General features: G+C 44.2%; 1 protein-coding gene across 2 annotated transcripts in view; it reads right to left on the reverse strand.

Moving 5' to 3' along the window:
* Nucleotides 1-14,260, reverse strand: part of GTF2A2 (general transcription factor IIA subunit 2) — an 85,571-nt gene that overhangs the window by 56,737 nt on the left and 14,574 nt on the right. For both annotated transcript variants that reach the window (XM_069222107.1, XM_069222106.1), the window contains exon 2: nt 7,102-7,240. In XM_069222107.1, the coding sequence (XP_069078208.1) occupies nt 7,102-7,173 (72 nt within the window). In that variant the 5' untranslated portion in view covers nt 7,174-7,240. The remainder of the gene's footprint in view (nt 1-7,101; nt 7,241-14,260) is intronic.

Below are 14,260 nucleotides of genomic sequence, written 5' to 3' on the forward strand. Positions count from 1 at the left end.
TTTCTAAGGACTTTTGCTATTGGAGGAATCGGGGGGGCGTGCCTATGCATAGATCCCAGACCATCTGATCGAAAAAGGTATTCCCCCACATCCCTTGATGTGGATGCCAACTTCCAAAGAATTGGCATTTGCATTTCGATTGTCACAGAGATCCAATGCTGGTTTGCCACAGAGAGAATATCTCCTCAATAGTGGATTGGTCCAGCTCCTGTTCAAGGCAGATATTTGTCCTACTTAGCATGTCCACTAAGAGGTTGTTTACTCTGGGAGCCTGTTCCGCTCGCAGAGTTCTGCCATGTGCCACTGTTCATTTCCATATTTTCAGTGTTTCTCTGGAAAGGGGTAATGATAGTGTACCCCCTTGCTTGCTGACACAGTGGATGCTTGGGGTATTGTCTGTACAGAGGCACCTGTTATTCTTGGTAAGAAAGCTTTGAGGCTGAGACAAATTGCTTTGAGCTCTGGCCGATTTATGTGCCTGGCTGCCCTAATAGGAGACCACTTCCCTTGAATTTGTAAGTCCTGAAGATGTCCGTCCCAGCCTTCTAGGGAAGCGTCGTGGAGATGACATAGTTGGGAACCTGAGGCAGGAATGTAAGGCCCTTGGAAAGATGATATGGTTGTGACCAGAACTTCAAAGCTGTTCTATTTGTTGTAATATCTACAAGGTTGAAGGATCCACCTGTTTATATCTACTGTAGGTCTAGCTCCTGTTGCAAAGGTCTCATTTCTAAGCGGGCGAAAGGGACCAAATCTATTGCTGAGGACATCATCCCTAGGAGCGACTGGTACCAACATACTGAAACTGACATTTTTTGTTTGCAGTTCTAGGGCTAAAAGCTGTCGCGTCTGCTGTCTGTGTTGTGATAAAAAAAAGCTTTGTTCTGTATGGTGTCCAAAGCTGCTCTTAAGAACACTTTTGTTGTTCATGGCTTAGTTATGGATTTGAGCTAGATGACCGTGAGCCACAATTTGCTGAATAATGCTAGGCACGCTGAGGTGGCTTTTGAGACTTGACTGGCCATTGGTGCCTTTATCAGCCATTCATCGAGGTATGGGAATACCTGATATCCAGCGTTTCTCAGTGAAGCCGCCACAGGAGCTAGTCATTTCGTGAAGATCCGTGGAGCTGACTTCAGACCAAATGGGAGAACTTGAATTGGTAATGAGTGCCGGCTACGTAAATCTCTGAATTTTCAATGCTTGGGATCTATGGGGATGTGGAAGTACGCATCCTATAAATCTAGAGTTGTCTTATGATCTCCATGGTTTAGGGCCACAGGATTTCCGGAAGAGTGCCCATACGGAAGGGTTGTTTGCGTAGAAATGTGTTTAACTTCTGTAGATCTAGGATCGGTTGCCATTCCCCCAATTTCTTTCAGATAAGGAAGACTGGAGCAGAAACCAAATCCCATTAGGGATTTGGGAACCTTTACTATTGCCCCTTTCTTCAACATGGTGAGGGTTTCCTTTTGAAGTAAGTGAAGACAAGGGGAGGTACAATCCCCTTGGTGGGGTTATTGGTGGTCATCTGAGGAGTTCTAGAGCCAGGTCCATGCCAGGTTTTTAGAATATCCACATTTAGAAAAAATATGTTTCAGAAATCTAAATTTTTCTAAATGTGGATATGCTAAAAATATGGCATGGACCCCTCTCTCCAGGACCGACTTTGCAGAACCCTGTTCTAGGGTATGACCATAAGTGACAAAGTCTAATACCGAGTTGTCAGTTGTTATTCTCTCTGCCCCTCCCCCCCCGGACCCCTGCATATTATGGAAGTAATTGGTAATGTCAGCACCCACAGGTAGTAAGGGGTTAGGTGTATACACTTGAGAAATGTCACCAATTCCTGCTGCTATCTTTCCCTTGAGAGGCTTGCTTTCAGATAGTGTCCTTGCTTGTTGCAGGCTGCTGCAAGTAGTGGGCGAGAGGATGGTTGTTGATAATACAGTCTGTATTGTTGTTGATATGACTGTGGGAACCTCTGATTGCTCCTTTGATATGGAGAGAGCCCTCTACCACCTTGTGCTCTCCAAAAGGGCATCTTACGGAATTGCAGAGTCCCCAACAACTTTGCTGTTTGTACGTATCAGCCTTGATGGTCTGCAACGCTTCATCAATATGCTTGCCAAAAAGGGCTTCTCCGTCAATGGCCATGTCCAAGAATTTTGTTTGGAAATTAACTATCCTTGCTGCCTCAAGACTGCCGCTCCAGCTAATATGCGGAACCCGGTAGATGCGATGTCCATTGCAGTCTATTTCTGAGGAGGTCCCCTCCCCTGCCTGAAGGATTTTTCTTGCCTCAATTTTCTCATATCCTGGCACCAGTTCCATCAGTATGCCGATGTCCAACCACATCTGCCATTCATACTTGCTCAATATGGCAAGCGAGTTTTCAGTACGTACCGTAATGACAGACAACTATGAAAATCTCTTGCCTATGTTATCTATGGGTCTGCCTTCCTGATTCAGATGGGCAGCGAATGATGTAGAAGGGTTTTTTGAACTGCGTTGAGCTACTTGAGCAATAACCAAACCTGTCTTTCGATAGCCCACTAAACAGGCTAGTGAATCTTCAGGGGCCTTGTAATTTGTCAATCAGAGGCAAGACAGCCGCAACCATAGCTGGATTCTGCATTATTTTTCTGCCCTCCTGCCAGATGTAATCCACTATGGGGATAACAGGCACAGTTTTTCTTGCTGGCTCCTTGAAGTGATATAAGAAACACTCAGTTTGACGGTCTTCAGTAATTGAAACCTCTTTGCAGCGCTTTCTATAAGGCTATGGAATCCTCCTATATCATCAGGAGGGGAGTCCAATGCTTGGGAGACTGATGGAAATGGTGTAGGGATTAGGTAATCATCCCATTCCATGTATGAGATAGCATCTCCTTCCTTCAGATTGTCATCCGACGAAGAAGGATCCTCTCTTGGGCGAGCCGCAATGTTGGATGCTGGGGTCATCCTGGGCGTCACTGGTGGTGGAACAGACTATGGTGTTTTTGGCGATGCAGGTGAAAGTGGAGCAGTAAACTGCTCAGATGAAGATGGTCGGCAAGTTCAGGAAACCGGTCGGTAATATTCCTTATAATATTGGTCTTCCTCCTTATTAAAGTCTCAGCATTTGACTCTTAACTCTGTAAGATTGTGTGCTGCTCCAAATGATCCATCATAATCTGACTCTTCTAAATCTAAAAGGTGGCATGGAGTGAGTTGTGACACCTTGATGAGAGAGGAGTGCTCTGGATGAAGGTAAGTTTCTTAAAAAATTTAATGGATTTTACTGCGTCAGTTTACCCCAAGAATATGAACAATTCTTTGGACAGGGACACTGGTGCTTCCATAATAGCGCTGTAATGAATCATCTCGAGTTTAATTCTATTTAGCCAGGAACCAAGTCCAACATACCGCAGGCGGCCAATCCCTGCGGCACACAGCCTTCCATCTGCAGAGGATTTGGCCACACAGCCTTGATTCCAGCCAGTCCCTTCACCCAACTCTACATGAGTAGCCAACTCGCACTATGCACAGCCTTCAGCCATACACAGCAGGGGTCAGCTGTAGAGTCTTACACCCAACTCTGAAGGGAAACCAGCTTCTCCTGCTCATGGCCAAGTGGTGTGAGTTGGAGAGCCTGGTCTCTGACAAGGTCCTGCATCCTATCCTTCGCAGACAGCCAACCTCTGGTACACACAGCACTTCTCTGTGCTTTAAAGGGATGACTGTAAGACCTGGATATCACAGCCACACCCTTCTCCCACACCAGCACATGCAGACACCACCACATGTTGATGCTGGCTAAGCACGCCATTAGTACTCTAAATCCAGACACCCTGGAGAATGCCATAGGAAGGTGAGGGCTGATTGGGGGGGGGAGGGCTGCCACATAGGTTTGCAGAGGGGGTGTCAAAATACATTTACACTTTTCCAGCAAGACTTTCAGTGCTGGATTTGACAATCTGCAATGCACAAAGGGAGGAAGAAGTTCCCCTAAGCCAATGTGGTTCCATTATTATTATTTTAAATGGAGTAGGAAATCCTCCACGGATGTTGCAAACCTGTGGCGAGTCAACTTTTTAATGGTCAAGATAGCTCTAAAATGTAATCTGTCCATGCCCAATCGAAGTCTATTTTAAACACACATGCATTTTTACCATCATGCCAACTTTGGTGTAATATCATTCGGCAGATTCTGTATCAAAGAGTGAAGAATTATATAGGAATTTAAATGGAACATGTCACTATTGTGACCTGCCCCCCCACTAGACAAATCTCCGAGAGATTTGTCATGAAGAACCCAAAGAGGATATACCTTTGTTTTTTTTAGTGTCGTGCAGATTGGTTGAAAAGCATCAAACTTACTAAGAAAGCAAAAAAAATGCCTTTCCGATTAAAACTGGCCTAAGCTAAGTACACTGGTGTTACCACCCTCAGTGTGTGCTATAGCTCTAAGTATAGGATAAGTTCTAGAACTTGTCACACAAATTATAATTTTATTTCACAAGTTGAAGCCATTTCATTCATATCTGTCACTGCCCATCAGTAAGGAATGAAGGAATACAGAACTGCATTTAAGATATTCACATCATCATTAACTTAGCTAGTTAACAATTCATCTGGTTAGAAACTGTGGATGGTGGGGGCCCTTGATATTTAATTCCCTTTGTCGCTGTTCATTGACGTTTGTATGGTCACAATGTTGGTTCAAATTAGGGAGTTATCTACCGTAGAAATGAAACCTGTGTTAACGGAGCATGGCGGAAGCAGGGGATGGATCTCAGTATGAGCTGGGTCAAAATGCTCTGAGTCTCAGGTCCTCTAAACAGTAGGAAGTATCAGTGTAAACATTAGTTCTGGCACTGTACTTTGTCATTCTTAGCAGGTTTCCTTCTTGCTACCATACAGCGAGTTGCTCTAATGTTTATTGACTCCAAAGGGGCCTTAGGTTCACCGCTTTGATTAAATCCCCCAGGAACTCCCCTACTGTGCAGCTGGTAAGCCTAGAGTGTACTTCCACTCTATGCTCTAGTGTCCCAATAGGCCTGGATTAATAGTTTGAGGAAACTTCATCAACTGCAGTTTCAGTTGTCAGTACATATCCAGCATATCTTGACACCTGGATCAGTTACTGGAGATTACCCACTGAATTTTCCAATTGCATTAGAAGCGCAGTAATACTGCCCGTCTCTGAGGTGGTCCCCACTAAGCATCTGGATGCCTACTTTAACTGTGTTACCACAAAGAATAATTCGAAGTACAGGACTCCCATCCCCTCCCTGTTGGAGAGTCAGAGTTAGCACACTGCTACTACTCCATAGAAGCACCCACTTATGTCACGTCTATAAGAAGTCTAGTTCTTTAAGAAAAGGACCTAGGTTGCAACACTGTAAGTGAGTAAAATAATACAAAAGACTAGGTAACACTATAATTTTAGTGAGTGACATCCTATCATTAATGGAGTGGGAAAAACTTTCTGAAATATATGCATACCTTTAGCACACTTAAAGTCTTAGCAATGTTGTCCTAGCACATTCAGTTCTATATTATCAACCTGTATATCAAGAAAGTGGAACACAGTGATCCCAGTCTGAAGTTTCAGGGATTAGTCAACTGTCCCCTCCAGTGTCAACTCGGGTCTTCTGGGGTATATGAAGAAATTAGTATATAGTCCAGGGAGCGCCCCAAATACCACCAGCCTATTTCAATAGATGGCATAATTCCCAAACCTATGCCTAGACATAACGGACATCTCCAATGGAAAGACGGATGGTGAGAGGAGCAATCCCTGCCTAGTTCTTCTATAGACTAGGCAAGTTTCTGAAATCAGTCTGCCTGCGTGAGAATATACGTCAGCTATGCAAGCAGATTTGATTTCCAATGTCTTATACAATCCTCGAGGTAGAGTCACCTCAGTACCACAAACACTTACTTTGAACTGAGGCTATCAAAGGCTTTTACAAGGTCTATCGATATAACACTAGATTGTGAACATACAGCCTAGATAGTCTCTAAGTCATGAAACACGTGCCTAATATTTGGCAATTTATTGCATCCCAGGACAAACACCGTCTCATTGGGGTGTATGGCCGAGGGTAACTGATCCGGTAAATGATTACACCCACACCCTGTTAAAAAATATATGACTGATGTTCAACATTGATAGAAGTCTAAAGGACACTGTATCTAGGTGATCTTTTCCAGATCAGGTAGAGAGAAAATTAATGGTGCGTGGTCGAGTCTGGAAGTAACCCTCTTCCGAAGGCTGCAATGTACATATAGTACGGCCTAGAGGCTGTCACAGGTCTCACAAAACTCTTCTGGTAGCCAGTCGACACCAGTGTTTTTCCCCATAGCAAGCTGAGAGATGGAGACGGCCCTCTTGACTTTTTGCATGGCCAATGGGGCGTACAGGGTCTGTTCTGGTGAAATTGGCGACAGCTGTGCTTCTGTGATGTTCTGGTCAATCACTGAATAAGTAGCTTGTGGTCTACCCTCAACCCATTTAGAAGTTGTAGAAATGCGGGGACTCCAGCAGAGTCAAGGTTTTTGAAATCCTCTGACCTGGCATTCCATTCATTGCAGGGTTGTCAGAGTTCAGTGACAATAAAACTGCCCTTTTAAGGGCAGAGCAACTATCACTACTCAAGAAAAGGCATGACTGTCCCAGACAGAGAAATCAATTAATGGTCTCAACGTACTGGAGGAATGCTTCACACATGTCTGGGCCGTAGAGTTTTGTTTTTAAAAAGCAAACTGGAACGCTTTCTGCCCTCAGTAAAACTACAACACTAGTGGCTGCACTGAAAGCTTTAGGGATTCCTGTCAGACACGCAAGATCATTAAACCAGTGAAACGTGCTCAGCCAAGGGAGAGCAGACTATATCCTCCAATGGTCGGTTTGTCCGGCCACCTAACTTTAAATGACCCCCTTAATTACTAATTATGGTTTGTCTTATCAGACGTGACGGTACCGATATGAAAACTGATAATCATCCAGGAAGAAACAGTAACGTAGGCAGCAGCAAATGTATGTTACAGGTGCTCTTATACAGTGGTTATAACACTACTAAGCGATCACTTGGTTATCATCTTTCTTCATACCTGTATAAGTTCATCTAGACTCTCCTGAAGGCTGTTTCCCAAGGTTGTATTTCTGTAGAGCTGATAAGCCATGGTTTAATGGAATATGAATGTGTTGATCATCTGGAGGTATTTGGTTTCCACCACACAGCAATCTTACCTAAAACATTAAAAAAAAAAAAGTCCTTGGTCTTTATTCTTACAAAACATAAAACAAGAGGACAACTGTCGCTATATGACAAAAAGATAAAAGTGGGATACAAGGCAAATTGATAGGATTCTGCGTGGTGTTTATAATAAAGCAGATTTATTTAATGTGGGTCCACACACCCGTACTTGCCACTGGCATTAGACCCCTACTACAAAGGTGAATCCAATAAGAGAAAGCAAGGAGCTCACAGCAAGTCCTAACTGGTGTTAACTACCACAGGATTGTTACACTTTTGTCTATCAAACTGTAAAATCTGATAGTATCCCTGCTTACGGCAATGGAAGCTAGTCGTAGGGAGACAGAAGGCCCTAGCACCAAAATAGCTTTCAAATGGCTCTGCCAGTAAAAGGTACATCATGCTCTTCCCATTGTGCTTGTCGAATATCAACACTCTCATAAAACTGAAGAAGCCATTAGACAATGACTGACAACTTTCCTCAATGATAGTAAAATTATTTAAATGTAACTTTGTGGTTAGCCCAAGTCAGTTATGTACTCCCTCCGGACTGTTGCATAGTACACTCACGTTCCTGTTATATCAAAAATAAAAAAAAGCCACCACATAAATGCTATACATTTCTATTGCCATTTACAAACAACTGATAAATATAATCGAGGAATGCACTATCCAACCTTTTAGAACAACTAGCAAAAAATAGGGATAAATAGTCAGATTGGTGAGAAAGGTCTACAGAATAGAAGTCATCACTTTTCTGCATGTGTGTGGGTCATAGCAACGGACAGCAGTACAACTCTAAGACGACATGATTGGAGAGGGGGGGTGGCAAGGCAGAGGTATGGAGAGAATTTAAGTGAGCCACCATGGAGTTTAGTTTTAAAGTGTGGAAATACTGAAGGCGGTTCAGGGGATGCAAAAAGGCAATTCCCAGAGGAGTGAGGATCAAAAAATGCAATTATTTAGGAATAATGTTTTACGATTGAAACAGTTCCTCCTGAAGAATTACGCTTTTTTGGAAGTCAGATCAATGGGCTCTGTGTTACACTGTGGGGGGAAGAGAGCTCCACATTTTAAAGACACATAAAAAAATACAACTTGAAAAATAGTTGCTTCTTAAAGATTGGAGTCAATGGACACAATATATCCTTCCTGGGCACCTAGCAGTGTCAATCTGATATGGTCTGCTTGTAGATCATATATTTGGGTTTCAAGGTGGACTTCTCGGTAAACTAAGCAAGTTGTCAGGAAGATAAACCTACATTCCTCTGGAGGTGGGGGTTATTCGAAGGAATTTAATCTAATTTCGGTCCATCTTATGACAGCACATGCCATCCAATACTAGGTTTTATTTAGATCGGGGGGCCAATTGTGCTAGGTCAGATTCGGGTATGAATTTGACCCAGAGCTGCATGTGAGGAATTTACTGGTGCACGGAAAGACGTGGGCTTTTTTTTTTTCCCACTGTTAAGGTCGTAGTGTGTGGCTAAAAATCAGCCCTGGAGCATCTTGAGAGTGGGTATGAGCAGTTCTTAATTTGAGCCAGTGGGGACAGGTAGGGCCCAAAGGCACTCTTTTTGGTGACTGCCACTTATTTTTCCTCAACTTTGATGCGGAGAAAGAAAAAAAACAGTGGTAAAGGGAGAAAACAGGGATTAAAAAGAACCAGAAAGAGTGAGACGAAGAGGCAGGTGGTGTCTGTAGTGGATTAAAGAGGCAATAGGTGTTTTCCAGACTATGCCTCCTCGGTATACTGCACCCTGATCTTCGCTAGCACACAGTATTCTTAGCGAAACATTGGAACATGCCACCTATTCTTTTACACATTAAGAACTGGGTATGAATGCGGACAAGGAGCCCTCCATGAAACCAAATTAGGAGCTGCTCCTTAAGTGAAAGATGAACTAATTTAGTGCATCACCTCTGGAGACCAGAATTCCAGGGTGTCAAGCATGTTAACTAATCAGCTAGTCTCACCTCTAGGATGTGGTACATAGCCAATATTTTAAGAAGGATACATGCATTGTTTTAACGAACATGATATAAAATGTCATCTATTACACATTCCTGCTGAATCGAATGTTACCATATTGTTGTTCCATGAGACTGTCTCAATAACCTAACATCAAATCACTTGTAAGAAAATTATTAACCACTAACGAAAGAGCTTCTTTAAATAAGCTTATTTGGACATGGCTGATGCTAAATTATTAGAAGAGCTTAACAATTAAAATAATTAATTATTCTTATACACATGAAAGTCGAGTAAAGATTACCACATTAGTTCCTCAATACATTACATGAAAAAACCTTAGGCCCATTACCCTACTGGGTCACGAGAGGTAAGACAGAGAATTTAGTTCAAGCAGGAAAACCGGGTGGGAAAAAGACAACTTGCCCGAAAAAACACAGTGAACTAGCATCCAACACCGAACTACAAACAATACTAGAGTTCCTAAAAACACATCACAGCTGTCACTTGATTTCCGGTCATATCTCTTGATTTATTAGACAATAGTACTTTGCATGCTCCAATACTGAAGGCAATGCTAACAATGTTAAAAGCGAAACTACAAGTCCCAGAATACAACAGGCAGCTGAATAAGAATCCAGGACTGGCTCATTTGGAGGCTACACATGCATTTCATGACGAATTTTACTAACCAAAAATGAGCTTCTTGATTGTAACATGTTTCAACTAAGTCTCACTGTGTGGTTATGGCAATATCTTTGCACATGAGCTGACAGCAACGTGTACAGTGGGGCTACAAAGTACATCAGCTATATTTACAGTCCTAACACAACAGATGCAAGTCAGCTCACAAAGGTCAAACCACAGACCAACAGCAATCGATTCATAGTTCTGCTCTGGCACATAAGTTAAGCAGTCTGAGAAGTTCACAGAGAATTAAGATGACCAGAAAAAAAAAAGGTGAAGGGACTTTAAAGGAGCTCACATCGCACACACTTCTTGATTCAGGAGAGATATGTTAGTCAATACAGAATAGAGAAGCGTGGTAACACAATTGCCTCCTAGAATGTGACACTTTGGCTCAACTGATAGAGGCAAGGCTCAGCAACAGCAGCCCAGGGGTCTTTGAGGAAGCAGTCAGAAAAATATCTTGCCTTTACCCCCACCAACACTTTGATCCAGAACACAAATGTCAGTTAGAAAGAGCTCACAGCCTTCTGGGAAGGCTTGTTGAGGCGTTCAACTTCTGAGGAATTTCTGAACAAAACTGGGTCAAATAGTGCATTTTACGGATGCAAGCCACGGAAGCTCTGCGGTGGCCCTCACAGCGATGCAGATCTTGGCACCCGGGGACAGTAAGGCCATGCAGGCTGGGCCCTGCTGGACCTGTACATAGGTGGTGTAGACAGCCTGACCTTGACTTGGGCCCCAAGCTCAGATAAACCAGGAAGAATCGGCACAAGATGGCGTCAGCCCCCACACCCAGGTGACGCACAGAGCTTGTGGGTCCTGCCAGACTGCGGTGGCAGGGCAGGGCTCGAAAAATCTACTCGCCCACTCGCTATGGCGAGTTTTATTTTATGAGGTCGAGCTATTTTTAGATTCCACTCCACCCTTCTGGCAAGTGGACAAAGAAAAGGTGTTCTGTTCAGTCAGAAACTGAATTGGCAATAAAGATGCCTTTAAATCTTATTCTTGTCACATGTGCTCTGTGTTCAGAGACAAGAGGACAAAAGTCAGTTTGTCTTCTTGCAATGCAAATACTTTTCCTTGTGACTGCATAGTTCCAGGATTTTGTAAGGTGAACTATCTGACCTTGGTGAAATGAAAGGCTTTTGGTATCAGGATTTTCCTAACACACTACATTTATATAACTAAGTCAATTTTACAAACATTTCAAAATATATTTCAATAGCCGTGAAAGACAATTTTTTCTACTTTATGTGATGAAAAAAATATTTCAATGGAATGAAAAAAAAAAAAAAAGTCAGAACACTTTACTTGGTGATGTGCAAATGATAAATGTTTTCTGAAACTCAATTTTTACAGATTGTTAATACACTATATAGTTTTATCAGTAAAGTTGCAAGTTAGTGGGAAGGGTTGGACATTTCTTGGAAATTTACTGTCTGTAAATGACAGTGTGCTACCACATCATGCTTTAGTAATATATTTATTAAAGGTGAGTGTTTAAACAAACTGAGAAACTCTCCTGCACTGATGGCAAAGCTATTAGTAAACTAAGAGGCAAATCTTGCATGGATCATGTGTACTCTATATGTGGGCTAGATTTATTATACATGGAGCAAATCTTTAGTGTATTTAATCACACAAAAGAGGATTTTTTTTACACAGAAATGCTGAACTCACATATTTGAAGGTGCACTCATATGTGAAAATAAAGACAAAGGTGACACTAAAATACAATTATTCGCCTAGGATCACATAATTTGAGACCCGTTTCCGGGTCAAGTATATTACAGTTAGGTCGAGTAGATCATTCAAGCTACTCTACCTGCAGGTCTAGTATTTTTATGATTTTTCTAGGCCTGCAGGGATTAGACACACAGCAGCCAAGCTATAATTGGCTGCAGCACAAGAGGTGAGAGACAGAGGCCCCTATTGCAGCCCGCTGGAGTATGCCTGCTTGTATGGGGCTGTAGCCTGGCCCTCAGAGAACAGTGGCAATTTAGGAACATCGTGGGGAGCCCTGAATTAAAGGCTGCAGGAACGCCCAGCAACTGGGCAAAATCAAGCAGTGACACAGGGGAGACAGTGGGACTGACAACTGCAGGCTGTAGGCTATGGTCTGCCCTCAGACTCAGGCTTCTGAAGAGAGAAGGCGCACAGTGCAGAGTGTAGAGCCTGAGGTGACATCACCGGTATGTTGGTGGTGAGCGGCTGACTGCCTGCCTCCATGGTACAATAGTCTAAGGTGAGTCTGGGGTGCTCCTGCTGGCTGAGAAAAGGGGCTTGACTTGTGGGGGGGGGGGGGGGGGAAGTCTTGCATGGTGGCCTGGGTTGCATTGGGGGGGGGGGGGGGGGGGAGAGGCTGTGGCACCAGGCAGCTACTGAGCCTCTTAACTATGATGACTGTGCACCCAGGGGCGGCAGCTAAAAAGACCGAGCGGGCCATGGTGCAGACTAAACAGGCGCGCCAGAGCCCGCCACCCGAGTTAGAGCAAGGCAAGACAAATGAACTGGAGGCAGACCAGCCCCTAATTAGCATAGGATTGGAGGCACACAGTGGCAATACTGGCGGCCATTGAAGAAACCAAGGAGGCACTTGCGGGCAAGGTTGATGAGGTAGGCCTAGACCTGGGTCTCAAGCACGCAGATCACCGCAAATTGGTGGACAGAATTGTGGCAGCACGGACAGCGGTGACCCAACTGCAGCATATTACGGCAGATCATGAGAAACAACTGGAGTCCTCGCGACAAGAAATATGCCGGCTACAAGAGGGAGTGGAAGATGCAGAGGGGCAATCCCGTTGCAATTAAATCTACGTGGTAGGCCCCCTAGAGCGGATCGAGAGACAGTGTGTGGAACTTTATATGGTATACCGAGGTGATCTGGAGACTGTCATTAGTGAACTTCCCACCCTGCGAATTAACCCTGACCAGGTTGAGTTTCTAGACGGAGATTACAGAGAAGAAAGTGGTGGAAGCTATCTCCAAACTGAACAATGACAGGACCCCGGCCCTAATGACTTCACCATTGAAAAAATTCTATGTGTAATGTCTAAAATAGTGAAACCAATGCTGAATATATCTATCAAGGCCAAAGAGATTGGGTGCTCTGCCTTGAGACCTTAGAGAAGTAACAATCGTTCTGATCCACAAGGACAGAAATCCTACAGAAGACTGTGCCTCCCAATGGCTACTCTCACTGATCAACACTGAAACAAAAATCCTGGCTAAAATCCTGGCCAACAATCTCACGCAGTTTATCGACTCCTTGGTCTTCCCGGACCACTCTGGATTTATGCCGTCTCGGGCCACAAGGCACAATTTACAGAGGCTATTGGGTTGCTTAGCACACAGCGATAGACTCCGTGAGTCAGGAGTCCTCCTGGGCTTGGATGCCAAGAAGACCTTTGTCTCACTAGAATGGCCATAGATGATGATACTTGGCAGACTGGGCTTCGGACCTTCATTTTTATCCTGGGTAAGCTTCCTATATTAAGTCCCAGTGGCGAGGGTCCGGGTTAATGGGGCATTCTTACAGCTTTGGGTTATCCAGGGGCACCAGAAAAGGTTGTCCACTATCACCCTTATTATTTGCAGTAGCACTTGAGCCCTACTATCGTGGATCAGAGTGGATGCACAAATATGCAGTCTCCAATGGGACCTGGAGTGGGAGGCTATCGCTGTGGATATCCTCCTAAACCTGGTGGAACCCCCCCCGAATCCAGTACCACATATCCTTTGTATCCTAGAGATCTTGAGGACATATGCAGAACTCCGAATAAATTGGCAAAAATCAATGGCCTTCCCTGTGGGAATGGGGGACCAGGGCTGAGATCGACAGCCCTTTTCGGTGGGTGACTCTGGAGTTTCGTCACTTAGGTATCTTTGTGACCCCAGATCGAGACTTGTTCCTCCGGGAAAACCATACGAAAGTCATGGAGGCAGGGCTACTGATGAGAAGTAGCAAGGAGGAGGAAGCTCCTGGTATCCTTTCTGGGCTGCATGGCCCTATACCAAATGTTCTACTTGCGTGTATACGCATCAGAACACCCCCTTCCTGGTTACAGGCAAATTCTTGCACATGGTGGATTGGAAGGTGGGGTTCACAGAATTACCCTGTCATCGCCGACTAAATGACTAGCGGAGGAAGGCACTGCCCTCCCAAATCTCTGGCTCTACTAGTGGGCCTCGCAGTCGCTGTCAGTCAATGACTGGGCATTCTCATCCCAGCAGGAACTGTTCTTGAGACTGGATTGAACTGCTACGGCACCAGAGGGTTACATTCGCCACCTCTATGGATGAGAGGGTGCTACCCCCCCACCCCAAGAGCTCGGTGGTCAACATTTGGAAA

Source organism: Pleurodeles waltl, chromosome 3_1 (genome assembly GCF_031143425.1).
Source record: "Pleurodeles waltl isolate 20211129_DDA chromosome 3_1, aPleWal1.hap1.20221129, whole genome shotgun sequence".
Taxonomy (NCBI): domain Eukaryota; kingdom Metazoa; phylum Chordata; class Amphibia; order Caudata; family Salamandridae; genus Pleurodeles; species Pleurodeles waltl.